This window comes from Histoplasma capsulatum (genome assembly GCF_000150115.1).
Source record: "Histoplasma capsulatum G186AR genomic scaffold supercont2.5, whole genome shotgun sequence".
Lineage (NCBI taxonomy): Eukaryota > Fungi > Ascomycota > Eurotiomycetes > Onygenales > Ajellomycetaceae > Histoplasma > Histoplasma capsulatum.
The window spans coordinates 1,276,610-1,293,884 of record NW_025544805.1 but is presented as its reverse complement, the minus strand read 5'-3'; the positions used below and the strand labels follow the sequence as shown (position 1 = coordinate 1,293,884).

Sequence of the window (17,275 nt, the reverse complement as noted above, 5' to 3'; positions counted from 1 at the left end):
GAATATTGGGTACGGGATGAGACTAAAGGCTATTGTATGCTGCAGAACGAAAAGGCTACTGACCGCTACTTCTCTTCGCCGATTCTTAATGGCCCCTCTGTATCCATTTTATGCTCCTCACGATGATCGATTGCCTTCCTTCATACTACTACTACTACTACTACTACTACTACTACTACTACTTGGCGTAGAGTTTACTTTGGACGCAATTCATCTTTATCTGCTGACCACGTCAACAGGACTGCAGCAGAAGAGGGAGGAATGAAAGGGACAAAAGCTATACATTATTTTTATGGAGAAAAGACTTGGAAGCCTTGCTGCCCATTTCTGTGTTTTGCTATTATTTTATTTAACTCGTCCACTATTCTAACTTTCGTAGCAATGCTGTAGGTTCGGTTATAAGGGGCAGTTTCTTCCACCACACGCATCGGCTATGCAGTACCACATGCAGGCACGCATGCTCCCCGAGTGTGTTGTCTCATGTTTGGTGGATTCTGTGTGTACCGTACAAGTAAGCACAGGCGGGATGAATAGAAACGGTTACTTCGGGATTGCGCCGAAGAATATTACACTGAACAATCAAGTTGCGCCTCAACAAACCCCCCCCCCCAAAAATGCTTGTTTCAGTTTCAGTTTGCAATTCCTTGTCGAGATGGAATCTAAACTAATGAGGAGCGCAGTCTCTGTAGCAACAAAAATGTGTAAGAGGAGTAGATATAATTTTACAATGGAAAATACCATCAGGCATCCCCGAGGATGGAGCTTTGTGTAGAAACCTCTAAGGAGTTTTGTGGTACTGACGGTTTATCATGGGATACAAATGCCGTTCGTTGTACAGTACATCGATAGCAGTAGCAGCAACATGTCACATTCCAGAAGCAAGAGAGCGGGTTCGGAATCGACAGTAGGCAATGAGTGAGGTGTTTGGTTGGACAGGAGAACTGATCTGAGGTTTCGCCGACACGCTCGGAGGTTATCTTATCGATAACCATTTACGGCGGGGTATTCAGTGTTGCTGCTGGCCATCCGTCGTATGAAGTGGAACAACGCACATTGTGTGTCGCCTGTGGGGGCTGCAGCAAACCTGCAGTAGCGAGTCCAGTTGGCGAGATGGCTGCAGGAGAAGCGCATGTCGACCTGCATATCCCAAGCCTGTTCTGGCAGGTTTGATCGTGATGACGGGCGCCTTCGATCAAATTCCATCCGAGTTTCAAGAACTGCGTTTGTTATCTGCGAATTGAGCTCCATTTTTATTAAGCTAAACACCTCATTAATTGCTCTTACCAGTCCGACCCATGGGAAGCAGAAGTACCCCCTGTGCACCGTTCCTTAGCAAACGTACCAAGGTTCCACATCGATGCATCCGTCTGCCTGCTGACTACAAATACTTCCTCCCCACCCCCCACTCTGCCACAACTCCTTCTTTCTCTTCTTCTTCTCTTCCTCAATTCCAACACCAACCTCAACAATCCATCCCACCAGCAATCCGTTTACCACTCTGACTTTTTGCTTCTCGATCACTCTCTAGGAAGTGGTCCATCAATACCGCCAAAACGTTTTCCAATCTTCTTCCATCGTAAGTCCATCTCACGAACGCGTCTCAGTCGCGGTTCATCGTGTATCTGCCATTGAGCCTTGTCAACCCTTGAAATGGATATAAACCTCCGTTTCCTCTTGCTTTACTTTCTTCGCGATTGTAATATCTCCTGCGTAATATTGCAATGGCTAATTTCCTCTCTGCAGGTCGCACCACCCGTTCAACGGAAGCCGACGCTCATCCGCTCGTGGAGGAGCATCGGATTTGCCTCTCGTTCGATAAATCAAGAAAGCGCTTGACTGTCCTTTGAAGCTCGAGGTTTCTACTTCTGCTTCTATTTCCACTTTCAATTTCTTCCCGATCAATCAATCGCTTCTCAATCCCGTGCCAAATTTTCGTTCTTGAAAAGTCAACATGGCCCCTCACGCTGAAGAGAAAGCTAAAGACTCCTTGAACGGGTCGGTGTCCACTTCTACCCCTTCGCTTTTCACTGTAGACTCGCCCAATGTCGTCTACACTGACGAGGAAATCAAAACTAGGTATGTATACCATACCACTGCCGTCACTCGTACCGCAGATGGTAAGTATGTTGCCGCTCCCAAGGAATCTGCCTACGATTTCAAGGTCGGCCGTAAGGTTGGCAAGGTGGGCATGATGCTTGTCGGATGGGGTGGGAACAACGGTACTACCGTCACCGCCGGTATCCTTGCCAACCGCCGTGGCCTCGTCTGGGACACTCGCGAGGGCAAACGTGCTGCCAACTACTATGGCTCTGTCGTCATGGGTTCCACCGTCAAGCTGGGTACCGACCCGGAAACCGCTGAAGAGGTCAATGTTCCCTTCCACGACATGTTGCCCATGGTCCATCCCAATGATTTAGTCATTGGAGGCTGGGATATCAGCGGTATGAACCTTGCCGATGCCATGGACCGTGCTCAAGTTCTAGAGCCGTCCCTGAAAGAGATGGTCCGCAAGGAGATGGCGGAAATGAGGCCTCTCCCAAGTATTTACTACCCGGACTTCATTGCCGCCAACCAGGAGGATCGTGCCGATAACATTGTTGAGGGTTCCAATGCCTCATGGGCTCATGTTGAGAAGATTCAGAAGGATATCCGGTAAGCCCGAAATCGCCACGGATATTGGTTGAGATATATGTTTCTGACCCTACAATTTTTGTAGTGAATTCAAGGCTTCCAATGGGTTGGATAAGGTCATCGTCATGTGGACCGCCAATACTGAGCGTTATGCCGACGTACTCGCAGGAGTGAATGACACTGCAGACAATCTTCTCAATGCTATCAAGAATGGCCACGAGGAAGTTTCCCCATCGACTGTGTTTGCGATTGCATCTATCTTGGAAAATGCGCCCTTCATCAACGGCTCCCCACAGAACACCTTTGTTCCAGGGGTCATTAAACTTGCGGAGCAGCGCGGTGCCTTCATTGGTGGAGATGACTTCAAATCTGGTCAGACCAAGATGAAATCCGCACTCGTTGATTTCTTGATCAACGCTGGCATCAAACTCACTTCGATTGCTTCTTACAACCATTTGGGTAACAACGACGGGAAAAATCTAAGCTCCCACAAGCAGTTTCGCTCCAAGGAGATCTCCAAGTCCAACGTCGTTGACGACATGGTTGCTGCCAACACTGTTCTGTACAAGAAGGACGAGCACCCCAACCACACCGTCGTGATCAAGTACATGCCAGCTGTCGGAGACAACAAGCGTGCCCTCGACGAATACTACGCTGAGATCTTCATGGGTGGCCACCAGACCATCAGCATGTTCAACGTTTGCGAAGACTCTCTACTTGCTTCCCCGCTGATCATTGATCTGGTCCTCATTGCCGAGCTTATGACTCGTGTTAGCTGGAAGCCTGCTTCTGGCGATAAGTACAAGGGCTTCCACAGCGTCCTCAGCGTCCTCAGCTATATGCTTAAGGTATTTTTTATCTAGGCCCTTGTTGCTGGTCATGGATGAAGTGAACTAATCAAAACTGTCTCAGGCCCCTTTGACTCCGCCAGGAACTCCCGTCGTCAACTCTTTGGGCAAACAGCGCGCCGCTGTTACCAACATTTTCCGCGCCTGCCTTGGTTTGCAGCCAGAGTCTGACATGACTCTTGAACACAAGCTCCTCTAGGCTCGCTCCAGCATCCCTCCGCATTAATTAATCACTGGTTTCCAGTCCTCCGGATCAACAAAAGTCCCATTTCTTTGAGATAGTAATGGTGGATTGAATTGCTGGGAACGAATCAATAGCAATTAATTTCACGGGGTTGATTGGAACTTTATTTTCAATGATGTACTGAGGGTAGCGGCGTGCTTTTGCTTCTGTGGTTTCCTTTCCTTTCTCCGACCAAATTGCAAAACATCTCGGTTTCTACTTTGCTTTTTTTTTTTTTAAAAAAAAAAAATAGTCTCTTGCTGGGCCAACACACACTCCTTTGATTTACGCTGTAGCTAGCCTAGTGATAACTGATACCTACATAGGTATGTATGTATCGATCTAATAACTAGTGCAATGATTAAGTACAGTACATGCCTGCCGACATATCCCTGCGCTTTCTTTTAAGCTGCTCCCCAGATGATCCTGTGCGTAGCTTATATATCATTGTTATCGGTGAATAAAGGATGGTCCAAGATAGCTACGACCACTTTGCAAAACTCCGCATGATAAGTGACATGCATGGCATGGCCTTCCCAACATGCAAAATAGAAGAAAGTTGGAATAAATTAGATTTGAACAAACACAAACCCAGGCAGCAGAAGAAAGAGAAGCCCCGGAAAATTGAATTGCGGTGTTTGATGATTCATGAACCAGGGGTCAAAATGGTAGTTATGGAAATGCGTTTCGGTTTTATTGTATGTTTATCGATCCGTGGAAAACAGAATTACAGGTTAAAATAAAATAAAAGGCGATGCATTTGCCACCCCCCTGACCACCTAAAAAGGAGTTTCATTCATCAATGGAAATTGGATCACGTATCAGGGCGTGTGGTGGATGGGTAGGCAAAAAATTTATTGAACAAAAATAGAAAATAAGAGAGAGATTCACATTCACCTCTCTTGTTTACAAAACACCCGAATTAGCGAGAAATAATAATAATAGTATCAAGTTGATCATCAACAGAGAATAAATAAGAAAGTGACTTCTGCACTCCGTTCTTATAAAAAAAAAAAAGGCAAGACAAACTCTGTGACGCCACATCACCACATCACTAGAAGTAATAACGGCCGCAGCCACAGCTACGTACTGGCTCAATTTCGCAAAACTAACACCAGCAGTACCTGTTGATTCGAGTATCGCTGCGACTGTCTTCTGAGGGAGAAAGAAGTGTAAGCCGGAGCCGTACAGTTCGCAAGCGACGATTCCACGGGCATTGGCCAGGACACCACAGCCCCGGGAAATGGTTCCCAAGAAAACGGGAGAGTAATTCCACCGTGAAGTTCCCGCCCCCGTGAGGAGCCTGGAGAATCGTTTTCAGCGCATGTTTCAGTTGTACAAATTTCAATAAATGAAGACGAATAGCTTGGTGGTGGGGGGGGGAATCGAATTACTGATAGCAAAGGTGCTGGTTGATATATGGATAGACACTCCCCCCCCTTTTTTTTTATTTGGTTGCGAGGGACCCTGAGGCCCGGCGCAATTTATGGAGGACACAAGTCCTTGCACACACTGGAAATTTAAATGAAACTCTCAATTGCCAGAGCTCAAATGAATCCGATCCTCACAGCATTAAGTTAAGGGCCTTTGATGCCTGACTTGATGGCCCGGTTTTAGGCCCCAACTGTTTGGGAGCTTGTTGACTGGTTTGCACCATTTTAGTTACCATATAAATTTCCAATCTGTGAAGGGAACTTAGGTTCCCAACTGGTAGCTAGCCCTTGAACTACAACATCCATCCAGAGATTTATTATCGTTATTAAAAAATGTTATATCGTTGTCCGAACTAGCTGTTTCCCACTCCAAATATTGGGCTATCATCCCAAACAAGAAAACCAACTTAGATCATACGTTATAGTTTCCCTTCCCTTAGCAGTTGGAACTTTTGATTTGCAATCTTGCAGGCTCAATCTCTACGCTCCTGTTCCCTTTTTCGATAAAGAACTCCATCCTTAAAAATAAATGCCAAGACAGATACAGACACAAAGCCAGTCTATCCTTCGGGCAGGAGCAAAAAATGGCTTACTGCTTCATGTTGATCACGCAGCGAATGCAGTCACCTTGCTTCATTTGCTCAAACGCTGAGTTTATGGCCGGCAATGATTCGCGGTGGGTGATGAATTCGTCCACTTTCAGCTTACCGATCATGTAGTCGTTGACTAATGCTGGTAGCTGGCTGCGGCCTTTGATGCCGCCAAAAGCACAGCCTTTCCATACGCGGCCAGTAACAAGTTGGAATGCTGGAGATAATACCCAAAGTTAGCGATACTTTACTTATTCGCTTTTGCAACGGGTCATGTTTTATATTATAGAGGGAGATAAGACGGAGTACTTACGTCTCGTGGATATTTCTTCGCCGGCTGCTGCAACACCAATGATAATACTTTGACCCCAGCCCTTGTGGCAGGCTTCAAGAGCAGCACGCATCACACTGACATTGCCCGTACAATCAAAGGTATAATCGCATCCACCATCCGTCATCTCAATGAGTTTGTCTTGTATAAGTTTCCCATCAAGTTTCGTAGGGTTGATGAAGTCCGTGGCACCGAATTTCCGCGCCCACGATTCCTTCTTATCATTGACATCGACCACAATGATCTTGCCGGCTTTTTGCATCACTGCACCCTGGATCACAGACAGGCCAACACATCCGGCTCCGAATACAGCTACAGTCGAGCCTTCCTCTACACGAGCAGTCACTACTGCAGCACCATAACCTGTTGTGATACCACACCCCAGCAGACATGTCCGATCCATGGGAGCTCTATCTGTGATGGCGACAACAGAAATATCGGCCACAACGGTGTATTGCGAGAAAGTGGAAGTGCCCATGAAATGCAAAAGCTCCTTGCCACGGCAGGAGAATCGGGATGTTCCATCGGGCATGACCCCCTTTCCTTGGGTGGCTCTGATCTTACCGCACAAGTTCGTCTTGCCGGACTTGCAAAATTTACATTCTTTGCACTCAGGAGTACTGTTGGTAGCCAGTTAGATGCCGAAGTCATTCCAAATTGTCAAGCAATGAGGGGCGGAAATGGGGTTATATCATACTAGAGAGCAACTACGTGGTCACCAGGCTTGACGGAAGTCACCCCTTCACCGACAGACTCGACGATACCAGCGCCTTCATGGCCCAAGACGATGGGGAATGCCCCCTCTGGATCCTTTCCAGAAAGCGTATATGCATCTATAAAAATGTAACGGTGAGTTGGAGTTGCACAGTAATGATGGTCCATTCTCCTCGCTACGCCTAAATCTCTACCCAAACAAAGGGGAAAAAGAAAACCCATCAACCCACCTGTGTGACAAACACCTGTGTAGTATATTTCAATCCGAACTTCGTGGGCCCTTGGGGGAGCAACCTCAATATCCTCGATAGTGAGACCCTTGCCGGCCTCCCACGCGACTGCAGCCTGTTTCTCCGCTCAGTTTGAGATCGGCATCATTTCCCACCCACGTAAAGAGCCAGTAGTTTCGCCTTAGAAAAGATCATCACCTTTCTTCGACTACCTCGAGGGTGATCGAAATTAAACGGGACGTGAGCGCTATCTTACTTTGCAGGTAATGGTCTGTTGATTCTCGCCCCAGGGGGGCTTAGACAGGTTAACCTCCGATATCCCAGGCAGAAAGTGCACAAAACAATTGAGTAGAAGGGGAGGATCTGAAATAACCTTAACTGACCTTTCCAACAGTGCTCGTCATTGTGAATCCGTATTACTTTGCCGTGGATGATCGAGAAGTCGTCCGGTTTGGGGTCGTTGTGTATCAAGACCCTATCCCGAACGTTAAGCTGCGAGGAGAGACGGGCAGGGTAGAATGAAAAGAATACAATAATTACACTCTTAGTGGCCGAATAGCTGGGATGAGGAGAAGAACGTATACAAGGAATCGTGCCGGATAATGAACAGAGAACGTGGGAGTTTTATTTTGCTGGGCGAACACCATGGCGGAGTGAGGAGAAGTGACGAGGAGTAGCTCCAAGTGAAGGTGGGGTGAGGGGTTGTGCTGGGCGGTATATTCGGGTACCCGACCGCAACCGTCAACCTTATTTCGTAGGTCTGATACTGGAAAATACCGAGAAATACCTCGACCACCCACAGTTTGGTGGGCTTTTAATAGAGAATTGTTGGCTGTTGAAGGTTTTCTCTCATCATGGCTAGATTGCTATGGTATTTCCTATTGCCATTGTTAGGGGCGTGGTTAGAACTTGACAATTTATAGATAAAGTTCAGCTCCTTTCTTCTATCTCCTAAGATCTTGCAATCTTTTGACATTGCAATTGTATTTTCTTATATAGGTGTAAACATACGCTACCCAATATCATCCAGAAGAAGAATATACTCTGCTTATGAGTGCTGCTAATAAGTAGATATATTGAAATATTGAACATGCTGCCTAGTTGAATGTGATTTGAATTTATAACATGATGAGAGCGAGTTTTCTAACCAAGTTCAGCCAGATGCCCAAGAGCTAGAGAATTGCCTAGTTTCAAATATGAGTCGATTTAGCTCTAACAATCCAAACCTGTCCTGAGGTTATCCCTTTCTTGCCGGAGCTCACCAGCCCCTGGATAAGGGTATATATAGATACCCTTACAATTGATTGGATTGGTCTCCTCTATTCAAGATCAAAATAATAAGCGATCCTGGATACATACAAAAACACATAAATCGAGATAGTTGATGGAGGTGGAAGGTTGGTTGTTTGCTTGTAACTACTTTGCATTGGAGTGCGGGTCAAGCGATGTTGGGTGCCAACAATCGTATCGAATCGAGGGATCCTGCAACGCCAAGTCGCAAAATATTTTTAGTACGCACCGCATTCCTATTGAGGCTTACATAGTACATAGTAAACATGTGGCATGCTGCAAAGAAAATAGGGCTTCTCTGTAATTTTGACTTTTGTATTGTTTGTGTATTACACATAAATTATATATCTAATCAGATTCAGATTATGTAGGATGAAGGTATATAACTAAATAGTCTAATTGAATAAGGAAGGCGGTTACTGCGAACGGTGTTTGCAGGATCCCTCAATAGTATCATTGATACAGATCCGTACAGTGCCGCGCAATAAGTTTGAAACTATTGTGACTTCTCATCAAAATCCACTAGTCCAAAAGTAATTTAACTTGTAGTTATAGTTATAGTGTCACATGATATTCAAATGCATTCATTTACCCCTATTTTTCCACTCATCTACACCATTCTCTATTCTCTCATTCATTTTTTCTATCTTCTTCCTCAAAACTTTTCTTTATTGAGTGGAAATATTTGATTTCCGGATGCAATTCAATTAATTAGAGCTAGTTCTGCAATAAACAATGCAACTACTAAACTACTTTTGCACTAGTGGATTTGATGAGAAGTCACAATAGTTTCAAACTTATTGCGCGGCACTGTATGTACTAGTAGTCAATAAACAACACATCATTGTATCATTCAAAATCAAATGGAGGCCCATCATTCGTTCAATTTTCTTCAGCCCTGTAGGAGTACAACGACCCAGTAGTCTGGTGCTCCGTCGTGAGTGGGTGTGCATCTTCACTGCTTTTCTTCTTGCTCAATTCCATAGTCCGCTTGAGTACCCGTTTCATAGCAATGATTCCATCATCACTTATTTCTATAAAATAGAATTGGTTATCTACCAGGGTTTATTTGAAATGAGAGAGGAAAGAAGGGAGAGAGAGAGGAGGGAAAAGGAAAGTAAAAAAGCTATCACTCACGAAAATGAGTAACAATCCTCCGTGCGAAAACTAGTACTCCTTCCTCCTTCGCGATTCTCTCAAATTCCGCCCCTGAAACCCCAGCTCTACCTAAATCTAACCAAACCATATTCGTCTCCTGACCAAGGCCAGGCATTACTGCACCTCCCAGCGCAATCCACTCTTCCTGCAATTCACTCGCTATCGCATTGGCTCGCATCAGAGGCTCGCCAGCAAGAAACACCTCGTCAATAGCGACGCGTGCGGGTGCCGAAATGATCCCAACTTGACGCATCGCGCCACCTAGCGCTTTGCGAAAATGGCGAGCGCGGGCAATCACCTCTGGCGATTTGGCGGCCAGGATGGAGCCGTTAGGCGCACCCAAGGATTTCGAGAAACACAGACTAACCGTATCGACATGCGAGCAGTATTCCCGGAGCAGGGATTTGGCGATTTCCGCTGCCTTTGCTGGGGACAAGCCGTCACTTGAAGGCGGATAGCACGCGTTCCAGAGCCGGGCGCCGTCCATGTGCACCTTCAGACCGTGCTGGTGGGCATATTCCGCTATGCGCCTGACTTCGGAGACAGGGGTGATTTGCCCATTGTATGTGTTTTCCAGCGCGATAATGCGCGTGGGGGCAGCGTGCACGTTGCCGTCGTCGGAGACTATGTTCGGGATGATAGATTCTAGAGGCAGGTATGGTTGTTGATTACCATTGGCATTACTCTCGTGCGGGCTGCTTAGCACGGGGATGAGGTGTGCCTGTGAAAACATAGAGGCCATGCCGCATTCGTGCACGAAGATGTGACTATGCCGTCCACAGATGATGGAGTAGGGCGGCTGCTGTAAAAGCGAGCGCAGGGCCAATTGATTGCCCATCGTGCCTGACGAGACGAAAAGAGCATTTCCCATGCCCGTCAACTCCCCGACATAAGTCTCCAGGGCATTAGTTGGTTTGTCTTGGGAGAAGACATCGTCCCCGTAACCAGGAGCTTCGGTAATCGTTGATGAGAGCATGCAGCTGCTCGGGAGAGTGACAGTATCACCTGTTTGGTCATGTTAAGGTATATGGTTTATATCTTATAACTGTGCTGTGTAGGCTTACTTCGGAAATCATGAGTGGCAGCGCGAGTATTCCGGGCCGCTTCGGGTATTATTGTTTGCGGGTGCATTGTGTTCGTTGATCTGGTAGCTCCCGGTGCTGACGGTGTTGTTGAAAGACTATGCAATGGAAAGACAATTCTACCCAATGGAATAGAATGCTGTCGTGAGCGACATATAAATGTTCGGGGAATCATTGCTTTTATTTGGCAACCGGAGCATCAGAGCGAGTGTTCAGTGAGGGGATGGACATTTACAACCGGAGATCGGCGGGCGATTTACACCCAGCCAAGAATTTGTAAATTTCTACATTCTGCGAAACTTACAAAAAACCAAGACTGATTAGAATATCAGATGTCAAATTTCAAGATCTCGGTGAGCATATAGGCTGTTTACATGTTATTTCAAATTCTCCGCCGCTGCCATCCTAGGGTTTGGCTCAGGGTTCAAAAATCTGTTTTAACACGTTTAAAATCACCAAAAATCCACTCTTACAAAAAATTGAATATCTCAACAATCATAGTTTCAATTGAATTCAAATAACTTATAGATGATATAGATTCTCAATGTAGCTTTAATCAAGGGTATTTCATACTTCTTGAATAACTTATTCAAAGAAAGATCAATTTATCATCTTTTTACTTTATAAATCAAGTTCAGAATAAAGTGTAAATATCTCTAAACTTTATTACATTAATTCATTTTGGCCAGGTTGTAAATAATAGCCTACCTTCAGTAACTTCATAAATCATTGACCATGGTTGGCTGTTCACTCAGCTCTCAACTCCCCTTTTGAGCTGAGATGTTTGTTCTCTGTGCTGTGCGCGTACACCATGCGAATGCTCTCACTTTGAACACCGGATCATTATGAGGGAACAATGCCGATATATAGCGGATTCAGGGCGGATTTTGAGGAGACGAAATATAACCCAACGGAAACACCCGATTATATTGCGTATCCAATGCTAACAATAAAGCCGGGCAAATTCATGCGTAAGAGGATAATAGTGTACAGATGCAGCAAAACACACAACAAAATGAACAGGAAAAGAAAGCCCAGAAGATATGACCCGTCCCTGTGCCTGTGCCGAAATCTACCTAATTGGTCGATGATCAACCCTCATCACCATTCCCGCAAAACACGCTTCAGTCATGCTCATCACAAGGCCCCTTTGATGGAGTGATATCAAACACACACCACACACACACACACACACACACACACACACACACAAAAGCCTTCTCCCCGGTGGACATCCAACCAGCCAGTCAGCCAGCAGTCCCCTTGTCAAATACATCCTTATAAGTGTGCGCATGCACACCCCTGAGACCAAAATCACATCTTCCTCCCATCCTCCACTCCCACCTCTTTCCCCTTCAAGTATTATTACACATCACCAAAATTCGCCCATCCCAAATTCCTCATTTGCCGCCCATCTGCCCCGACTGCATCATCTGCGCATTCTGCTCCTGGAAGCGCTGGTTTATGCGCTCAGAGCCCTTCATGAACTTGTCGAAGCAACGATTGATGCACCCTTGCTCGCGGCTGATGAGCGATTTGGTCGTGAAGTCGCTGACGCAGTCTTCGAAGCAGCGTTGGACGATGTTGGAGTATACCTATATATTCTATCATTTAAAACAAGGAAAAAAGAAAGGAAACATGGACAGGGCAAAAGGGAGGAGAAGGAGGGGAGGGGATGGAGGGATTGGTGTTTGTTTTGGTTTTGTTCGTTTCAGGCTTCATAAATTTTTTTTCTTTTCTTCTTTTGGTATGGGGACGGGGATGGGATTGAATTGGGATCGGAGAAAGTTGTACCGTCATGAATTCTTTCATCTGCTTCTTTTCCATGCGGTTTGCCAGCTCGCGCTGTTCGCTGGCATTTAGCCTAAACGCGGTTAAATACGTTTTTGTGTTAGCGACTAGCTGTTGTTTTTTTTTGTTGATGTAATATCAAGGGAAATCCAAGGGAAAAGAAATTTATATTGAAACGTAGGTAGAAAAGATACATGCCCGTCCATGATGTGATTGGTATTGCTGTGTTCTCCTTTATATTCTGCGAGGCAACAGGTCCGGGATAATTAGCAATGGCAAGGAGAAAGGGTGGTATGTGTTGGCCGCCTTGGTGTTGGGATAATGGAATGTTGAATCTGGCTTTCTATCCAGGGCCTGCAGGCTGAGGTGGGATATTATTTTTCCGATAATAGATTGTATGTCATGTGATAAATCTCAACTTCCAAGATTTTTTCACAGACGAACGACAACTCTTTTGCCTGACAGGCAGAGACAGTTGTCAGACCGATGACATCAGTGTCTCTGCAGTAGTTAGTTAGGTTACAGTAAAAATAAAGATGTCAGGACAACCTTGGAAGTTTAATCGAAAACTATATGCCTGCCGTTCAACATCAAATAACTCGGCAGAAAAATCTTGGATGCAAACAAAACATATTATTGATGAACTCGAGTTTTTCGTTATTACCAATTCGGCTACGACTTTGGTCCCGAGGTCCTCCTTTATCGTACGGAGTGCTGTTGACGTATTTTGTCTTGTCATTCCTATGCAAATTTCTATTTTCAGATGCTTGATCCTGGCAAATAATCGGGGTGGTAATAACGGCCCGTCAATCATCATAGGATTTCATTTCTTGCTTTTGCTCTCATGTCAACCAACCAACCAGCAGGTGACGATGTCGATGTGGCTATGTTGACAGACACATTATTCTACATCACTAGAACGTCTAGCATAGAAGATAGTTTGGATTTTTCTTTCGCCAATCTGGAGAGACTGGTGCCATGAGTACAATCGTCTTATTTTCATTTGTTCTTCATGGGTTTGTGGCTAATTGTTTCTTGTTGCGTCAGGTGAGACGCGTGCAAGGCACCAGCTTATAACCTGTTCTTTTGGGACCTGTGTTAAACAAAGGACGCTTTGACATTCCTGGAGAGCCGGGTTGCGTAGAATAAGGTGAGTGCGAAAAGAAGAAGAGAAGAAAAAGGAGAGAAGAAATGTAAATAAATAAAAAAAAAATAAACAAAACCTTATACTGCGGAGTCAGGGTCTAGCCCCCTATCTGTGTTGGATGGGTGAGACTTCTGGTTTTTGGGTTAGCAATATCGCTGAACGAGGGGAGTCTGGAAAATCTCAGTCGGAAAAACTTTTGGCATGGTTTACTATGGTTGTAAATAGTGCATACAATGTCTCGCAAAACGTCAAAAGGGGCTTAGGATTTGTTGAGGGTGAAAGCCTGCGAGATATCATATCTTGCAAGTTGTAGAGACACTAATTAGTGCGTGGAGCAGCGAACGCGACTTAAGTTCGGCCCACTTTTCAAAACCAATGTTCGATCTGTAAACCCCACCAAATGTTCTGAAACAATAAATAGTTACTATGCGTAGATGTGCCAGGTAACGAACAGATAGTTAAAGGTTGACGGATTATTTAATATTGGTCGTGGTCCATGGGAAATGGATGGTATTGACGCACGTGATCCAACGGCCTTCGAGCGTGTCCTATTCAATTCCCACCCAACAGTCATCGATCTGCCAGGCATGAATCAATTGTTTCAGTGGCTGACATGGCGAGAAGTCATTGGCATTGACTGTACTAGCCAGGACGGAAATAGCATCGGAAGACTCTTACTAGCGCTGTGTGCTCCTTGTTCTCTGGCGTTTCTGGGCTCCTGCCGCAAGCCATCATTCGACCATCAGCCACCCGTCAGCAGCGAGGCTGGGTAGTCAGCAGCGTTTCGCCCTTTGCGTCGCCCCCTTCGTTTGAACTTCATCATCACCGCCAACCACCACCACAACCACAACCACAACCACCAACACCACAACCACCACCGCTATCTCCACCATCTCCACCATCTCCACCATCACTCCCTCCTTGCTCCTCTCCGCATTCTCTCGTCTCCCATGAGCGGCATGGCCTCGTCGATACGTTGACTCGACTTCTCATATCCCGCCTACACTATTCTTATCCCGCGTTGCCAGCCTGAGTTTTGCTTTTTTTGTTTGGTGATGGATCTGCTCCACCAACTAATCTAACCGCCTAATTACAGAGTGCGTATTGATCGCGATACACCACCAACTTAAATATCCACCCGCCATCCAGCCCAACGGCGACCGGGCCTCTTGGATGGGAACGCCTCTCACTTATCTCCTCCGTCAATCTAGGGCCCCTCCGCGATTTCCAGCCATCATTCATTGTCCACCACCCGCCCGGAACAGCCAACCCCTCCATTCAGCCCCGTGCACTGGATTGCCGCCCTTCGTTCTTCTCCAGAGTTGCTTGTTGGCTTCTTCACGTCCGTCTCGTTCTCGTCTCCATCATTGACGCTGCCTCTTCAAAAACTCCAAGGGTCTCATGCTCTCTTGCTGTTCTGGATCGAGATATAACCGCTTCATTTCGGTCCTATACCTATCTCTCGGAACATTTTTTGGTGAACTTTACGTCCAAATAGCAACTATACCCGATTTACAATTTTCTTGATTTTGTCTGCGTTGCTGGCGCAAACCTTTTGCCTCTTATCATCTCACGATGTCCGCTGGCAACTCACAGCCAGCGCCTCAGGCACCTGTCCGTGACTTTCCACGATCAACAGCACATCAGCAACACTCTGTTCCGCAAGGCACGATATCGCCGCCATCAAAACGAGATCTAACGTCATGGTGGAAGCAGTTCGTGCGAAATACTAAGAAAGATGGGGAGCCAGGTAATACCCTTTTTCTTTCCTCCTTTAGCCTACTACCCAGTTTTTCCTGAAGATTCTGGTCCTCCCTCTCACGGCATGAATGACAAGACCCTACCAATCTGGAATTGAATGCATGGCCGCCACAGCCGCTGCGTCATTCTATCGCTGTATCTCATTACTAACGGGCGTCTGTTTATCATGGATAGCACAACCAAGCGGCATTTTCGGAGTACCTCTAAATGTTAGCATAAAATATGCAAATGTGGCAATCTCTCTAGCCGGGGAGGATGGATCCAGCTTTATATATGGATATGTCCCAATCGTCGTCGCGAAATGTGGCGTGTTTCTAAAAGAAAATGGTTCGCCCTGCCGTTTTCCTATATTTTTGTCTCTTGATCTAATCGATTTCTCTATTTAGCTACGGACGTCGAGGGGATCTTCCGATTAAGTGGATCCGCCAAACGTATCAAGGATCTACAAGAAGCCTTTGATTCTCCCGATCGCTTTGGTAAGGGTCTCGATTGGACAGGGTATACCGTGCACGATGCAGCCAACATCCTTCGTCGATACCTGAACCAGCTTCCAGAGCCAATTATACCCCTAGACTTTTATGAACGATTCAGGGACCCTCTACGCAAATACCAGTCACAAACAGCTGAAGACAAGAATACCACCTCTTCCAATGAAGAAGAACTGTTCGACCATGCTAAAGCAGTCACTACGTACCAACAGCTTATAAAGGAACTTCCTCCGTTAAATCGGCAGCTTTTGCTTTATATTCTCGACCTTCTGACAGTATTTGCATCGAAATCTGAAGTCAATCGCATGACGGCAGCTAACCTAGCGGCTATTTTCCAGCCAGGATTGCTATCCCATCCGGTGCACGACATGGCACCGAAAGAATACAAATTGAGCCAAGATGTTTTGATATTCCTTATTGAGAATCAGGATAATTTCTTGTTTGGCATGACCGGCACTGCTGCTGATGCACAAACAGTAAAGGCAATGCAGGCTGGAAATGCGACCAATAACGCCCGATCCACCCTTAGACGATCTGCCTCCAATGCAAGCGGAAAGGCAGATAGTATACGAAAATATGATACTCTCCGACGGAATGTGTCTGTCTCGTCTAAGCACTCCAAAAATTCAACATTTGATTCAGCAAGTCCCACCACCAACTCGATTGGCGGAGGAACGCTTGGCGTACATCGTAGCAACACTGTCCCTTCAAAAAAGGTGGTGGGGATCTCTACTACACAATTCACCCGCCCTCGTGAGCCAGCAGGCTCCGGATCCGGTCTCCCCCCGCCATCTATTCACTCCCGACGTCAATCCTCCGGTCAAAACCCTTCACCCAAACTGGTAGAAGATGCTGTTGACAAAAAGATATCTGACTCGCCATCTCCTTTGAACATGAATGACGGGTTGGGATTGGTCCAGAACAATGGGCACACACCCCTGGGTTCCCCTGATGAACTTGCTACGCCTCAGGAGCTAGTTGCTTCGAAACCGGGCACCCAACAATTGGCCGGAACCCCGACGAAAGAAAGGAAACTATCTTCTTTATTCAAGTCTATCCCACCAGAGGGCGAGCGAAAGGATGGGCGACAGCCCAACAGGTTGAGGAAGAAGCGCCCAGTTCCCGGAAGTGCAAGCGAAAGTGCGAGGAGTTCTAGCCACTCTTTGCATACTGGACCAGAGACCTCATCTGGAGCGTTAGTATCGCAAGCCGTAGCTGACAAGCGGGAGGGTTCAGACGATCAGTTGCATATGTCAACCCCCAAAGTAACAAATTCAGCTGCCACCCCTACGACTGACGCTACACCACAGCCGAACTGGGAAGTAAAGTCAGCCGCTCATGTATCTTCGGAGAGCACCCTGAAGCCCGGCAGATCGAGGACCCCGTCAATGCATTCGCGTTCATCTGTGACCGACCATTCTGATTTTGACCATCAAGATGATGCAACCGTACAAACGAAAAAAGACCACAGTCGTTGGAGACACCTCGTGGGGTGAAACGACGTGAACGGTCAGATATGAGCATCTCACCGCCACCTCCCATTGGATACAACTCAAAT

At 46.3% G+C, this 17,275-nt stretch overlaps 7 protein-coding genes across 7 annotated transcripts; 3 read left to right on the top strand and 4 right to left on the bottom strand.

The window, feature by feature from the left end:
- Positions 1–807: 807 nt before the first annotated feature.
- On the bottom strand, positions 808–1,248 carry HCBG_04385 (uncharacterized protein; the record flags this gene model as incomplete). The annotated part of the gene is made up of 2 exons (XM_045431434.1): positions 808–977; positions 1,053–1,248. 2 exons carry the CDS (start codon positions 1,246–1,248, stop codon positions 808–810), a joined length of 366 nt encoding a protein of 121 aa, XP_045287987.1.
- Positions 1,249–1,442: 194 nt separating this feature from the next.
- Positions 1,443–4,083, top strand: HCBG_04384 (inositol-3-phosphate synthase; the record flags this gene model as incomplete). Its single annotated transcript, XM_045431433.1, has 4 exons — positions 1,443–1,576; positions 1,744–2,652; positions 2,717–3,479; positions 3,544–4,083. 3 exons carry the CDS (start codon positions 1,952–1,954, stop codon positions 3,676–3,678), a joined length of 1,599 nt encoding a protein of 532 aa, XP_045287986.1.
- Positions 4,084–5,724: 1,641 nt separating this feature from the next.
- On the bottom strand, positions 5,725–7,404 carry HCBG_04383 (glutathione-dependent formaldehyde dehydrogenase; the record flags this gene model as incomplete). The annotated part of the gene is made up of 5 exons (XM_045431432.1): positions 5,725–5,942; positions 6,039–6,676; positions 6,754–6,889; positions 7,001–7,115; positions 7,384–7,404. The coding sequence occupies 5 exons, from the start codon at positions 7,402–7,404 to the stop codon at positions 5,725–5,727; spliced, it is 1,128 nt and encodes a 375-aa protein (XP_045287985.1).
- Positions 7,405–9,143: 1,739 nt separating this feature from the next.
- Positions 9,144–10,703, bottom strand: HCBG_04382 (l-allo-threonine aldolase; the record flags this gene model as incomplete). Its single annotated transcript, XM_045431431.1, has 3 exons — positions 9,144–9,324; positions 9,428–10,453; positions 10,513–10,703. 3 exons carry the CDS (start codon positions 10,577–10,579, stop codon positions 9,173–9,175), a joined length of 1,245 nt encoding a protein of 414 aa, XP_045287984.1.
- A 1,227-nt stretch (positions 10,704–11,930) lies between these two features.
- On the bottom strand, positions 11,931–12,527 carry HCBG_04381 (mitochondrial import inner membrane translocase subunit tim9; the record flags this gene model as incomplete). Its single annotated transcript, XM_045431430.1, has 3 exons — positions 11,931–12,125; positions 12,325–12,432; positions 12,516–12,527. The coding sequence occupies 3 exons, from the start codon at positions 12,525–12,527 to the stop codon at positions 11,931–11,933; spliced, it is 315 nt and encodes a 104-aa protein (XP_045287983.1).
- A 1,444-nt stretch (positions 12,528–13,971) lies between these two features.
- HCBG_04380 (uncharacterized protein) lies at positions 13,972–14,501 on the top strand (the record flags this gene model as incomplete). The annotated part of the gene is made up of 2 exons (XM_045431429.1): positions 13,972–14,091; positions 14,130–14,501. The coding sequence occupies 2 exons, from the start codon at positions 13,972–13,974 to the stop codon at positions 14,499–14,501; spliced, it is 492 nt and encodes a 163-aa protein (XP_045287982.1).
- A 542-nt stretch (positions 14,502–15,043) lies between these two features.
- HCBG_04379 (rho-GTPase-activating protein) lies at positions 15,044–17,213 on the top strand (the record flags this gene model as incomplete). The annotated part of the gene is made up of 3 exons (XM_045431428.1): positions 15,044–15,218; positions 15,404–15,556; positions 15,616–17,213. 3 exons carry the CDS (start codon positions 15,044–15,046, stop codon positions 17,211–17,213), a joined length of 1,926 nt encoding a protein of 641 aa, XP_045287981.1.
- Between the last annotated feature and the right edge of the window lie 62 nt (positions 17,214–17,275).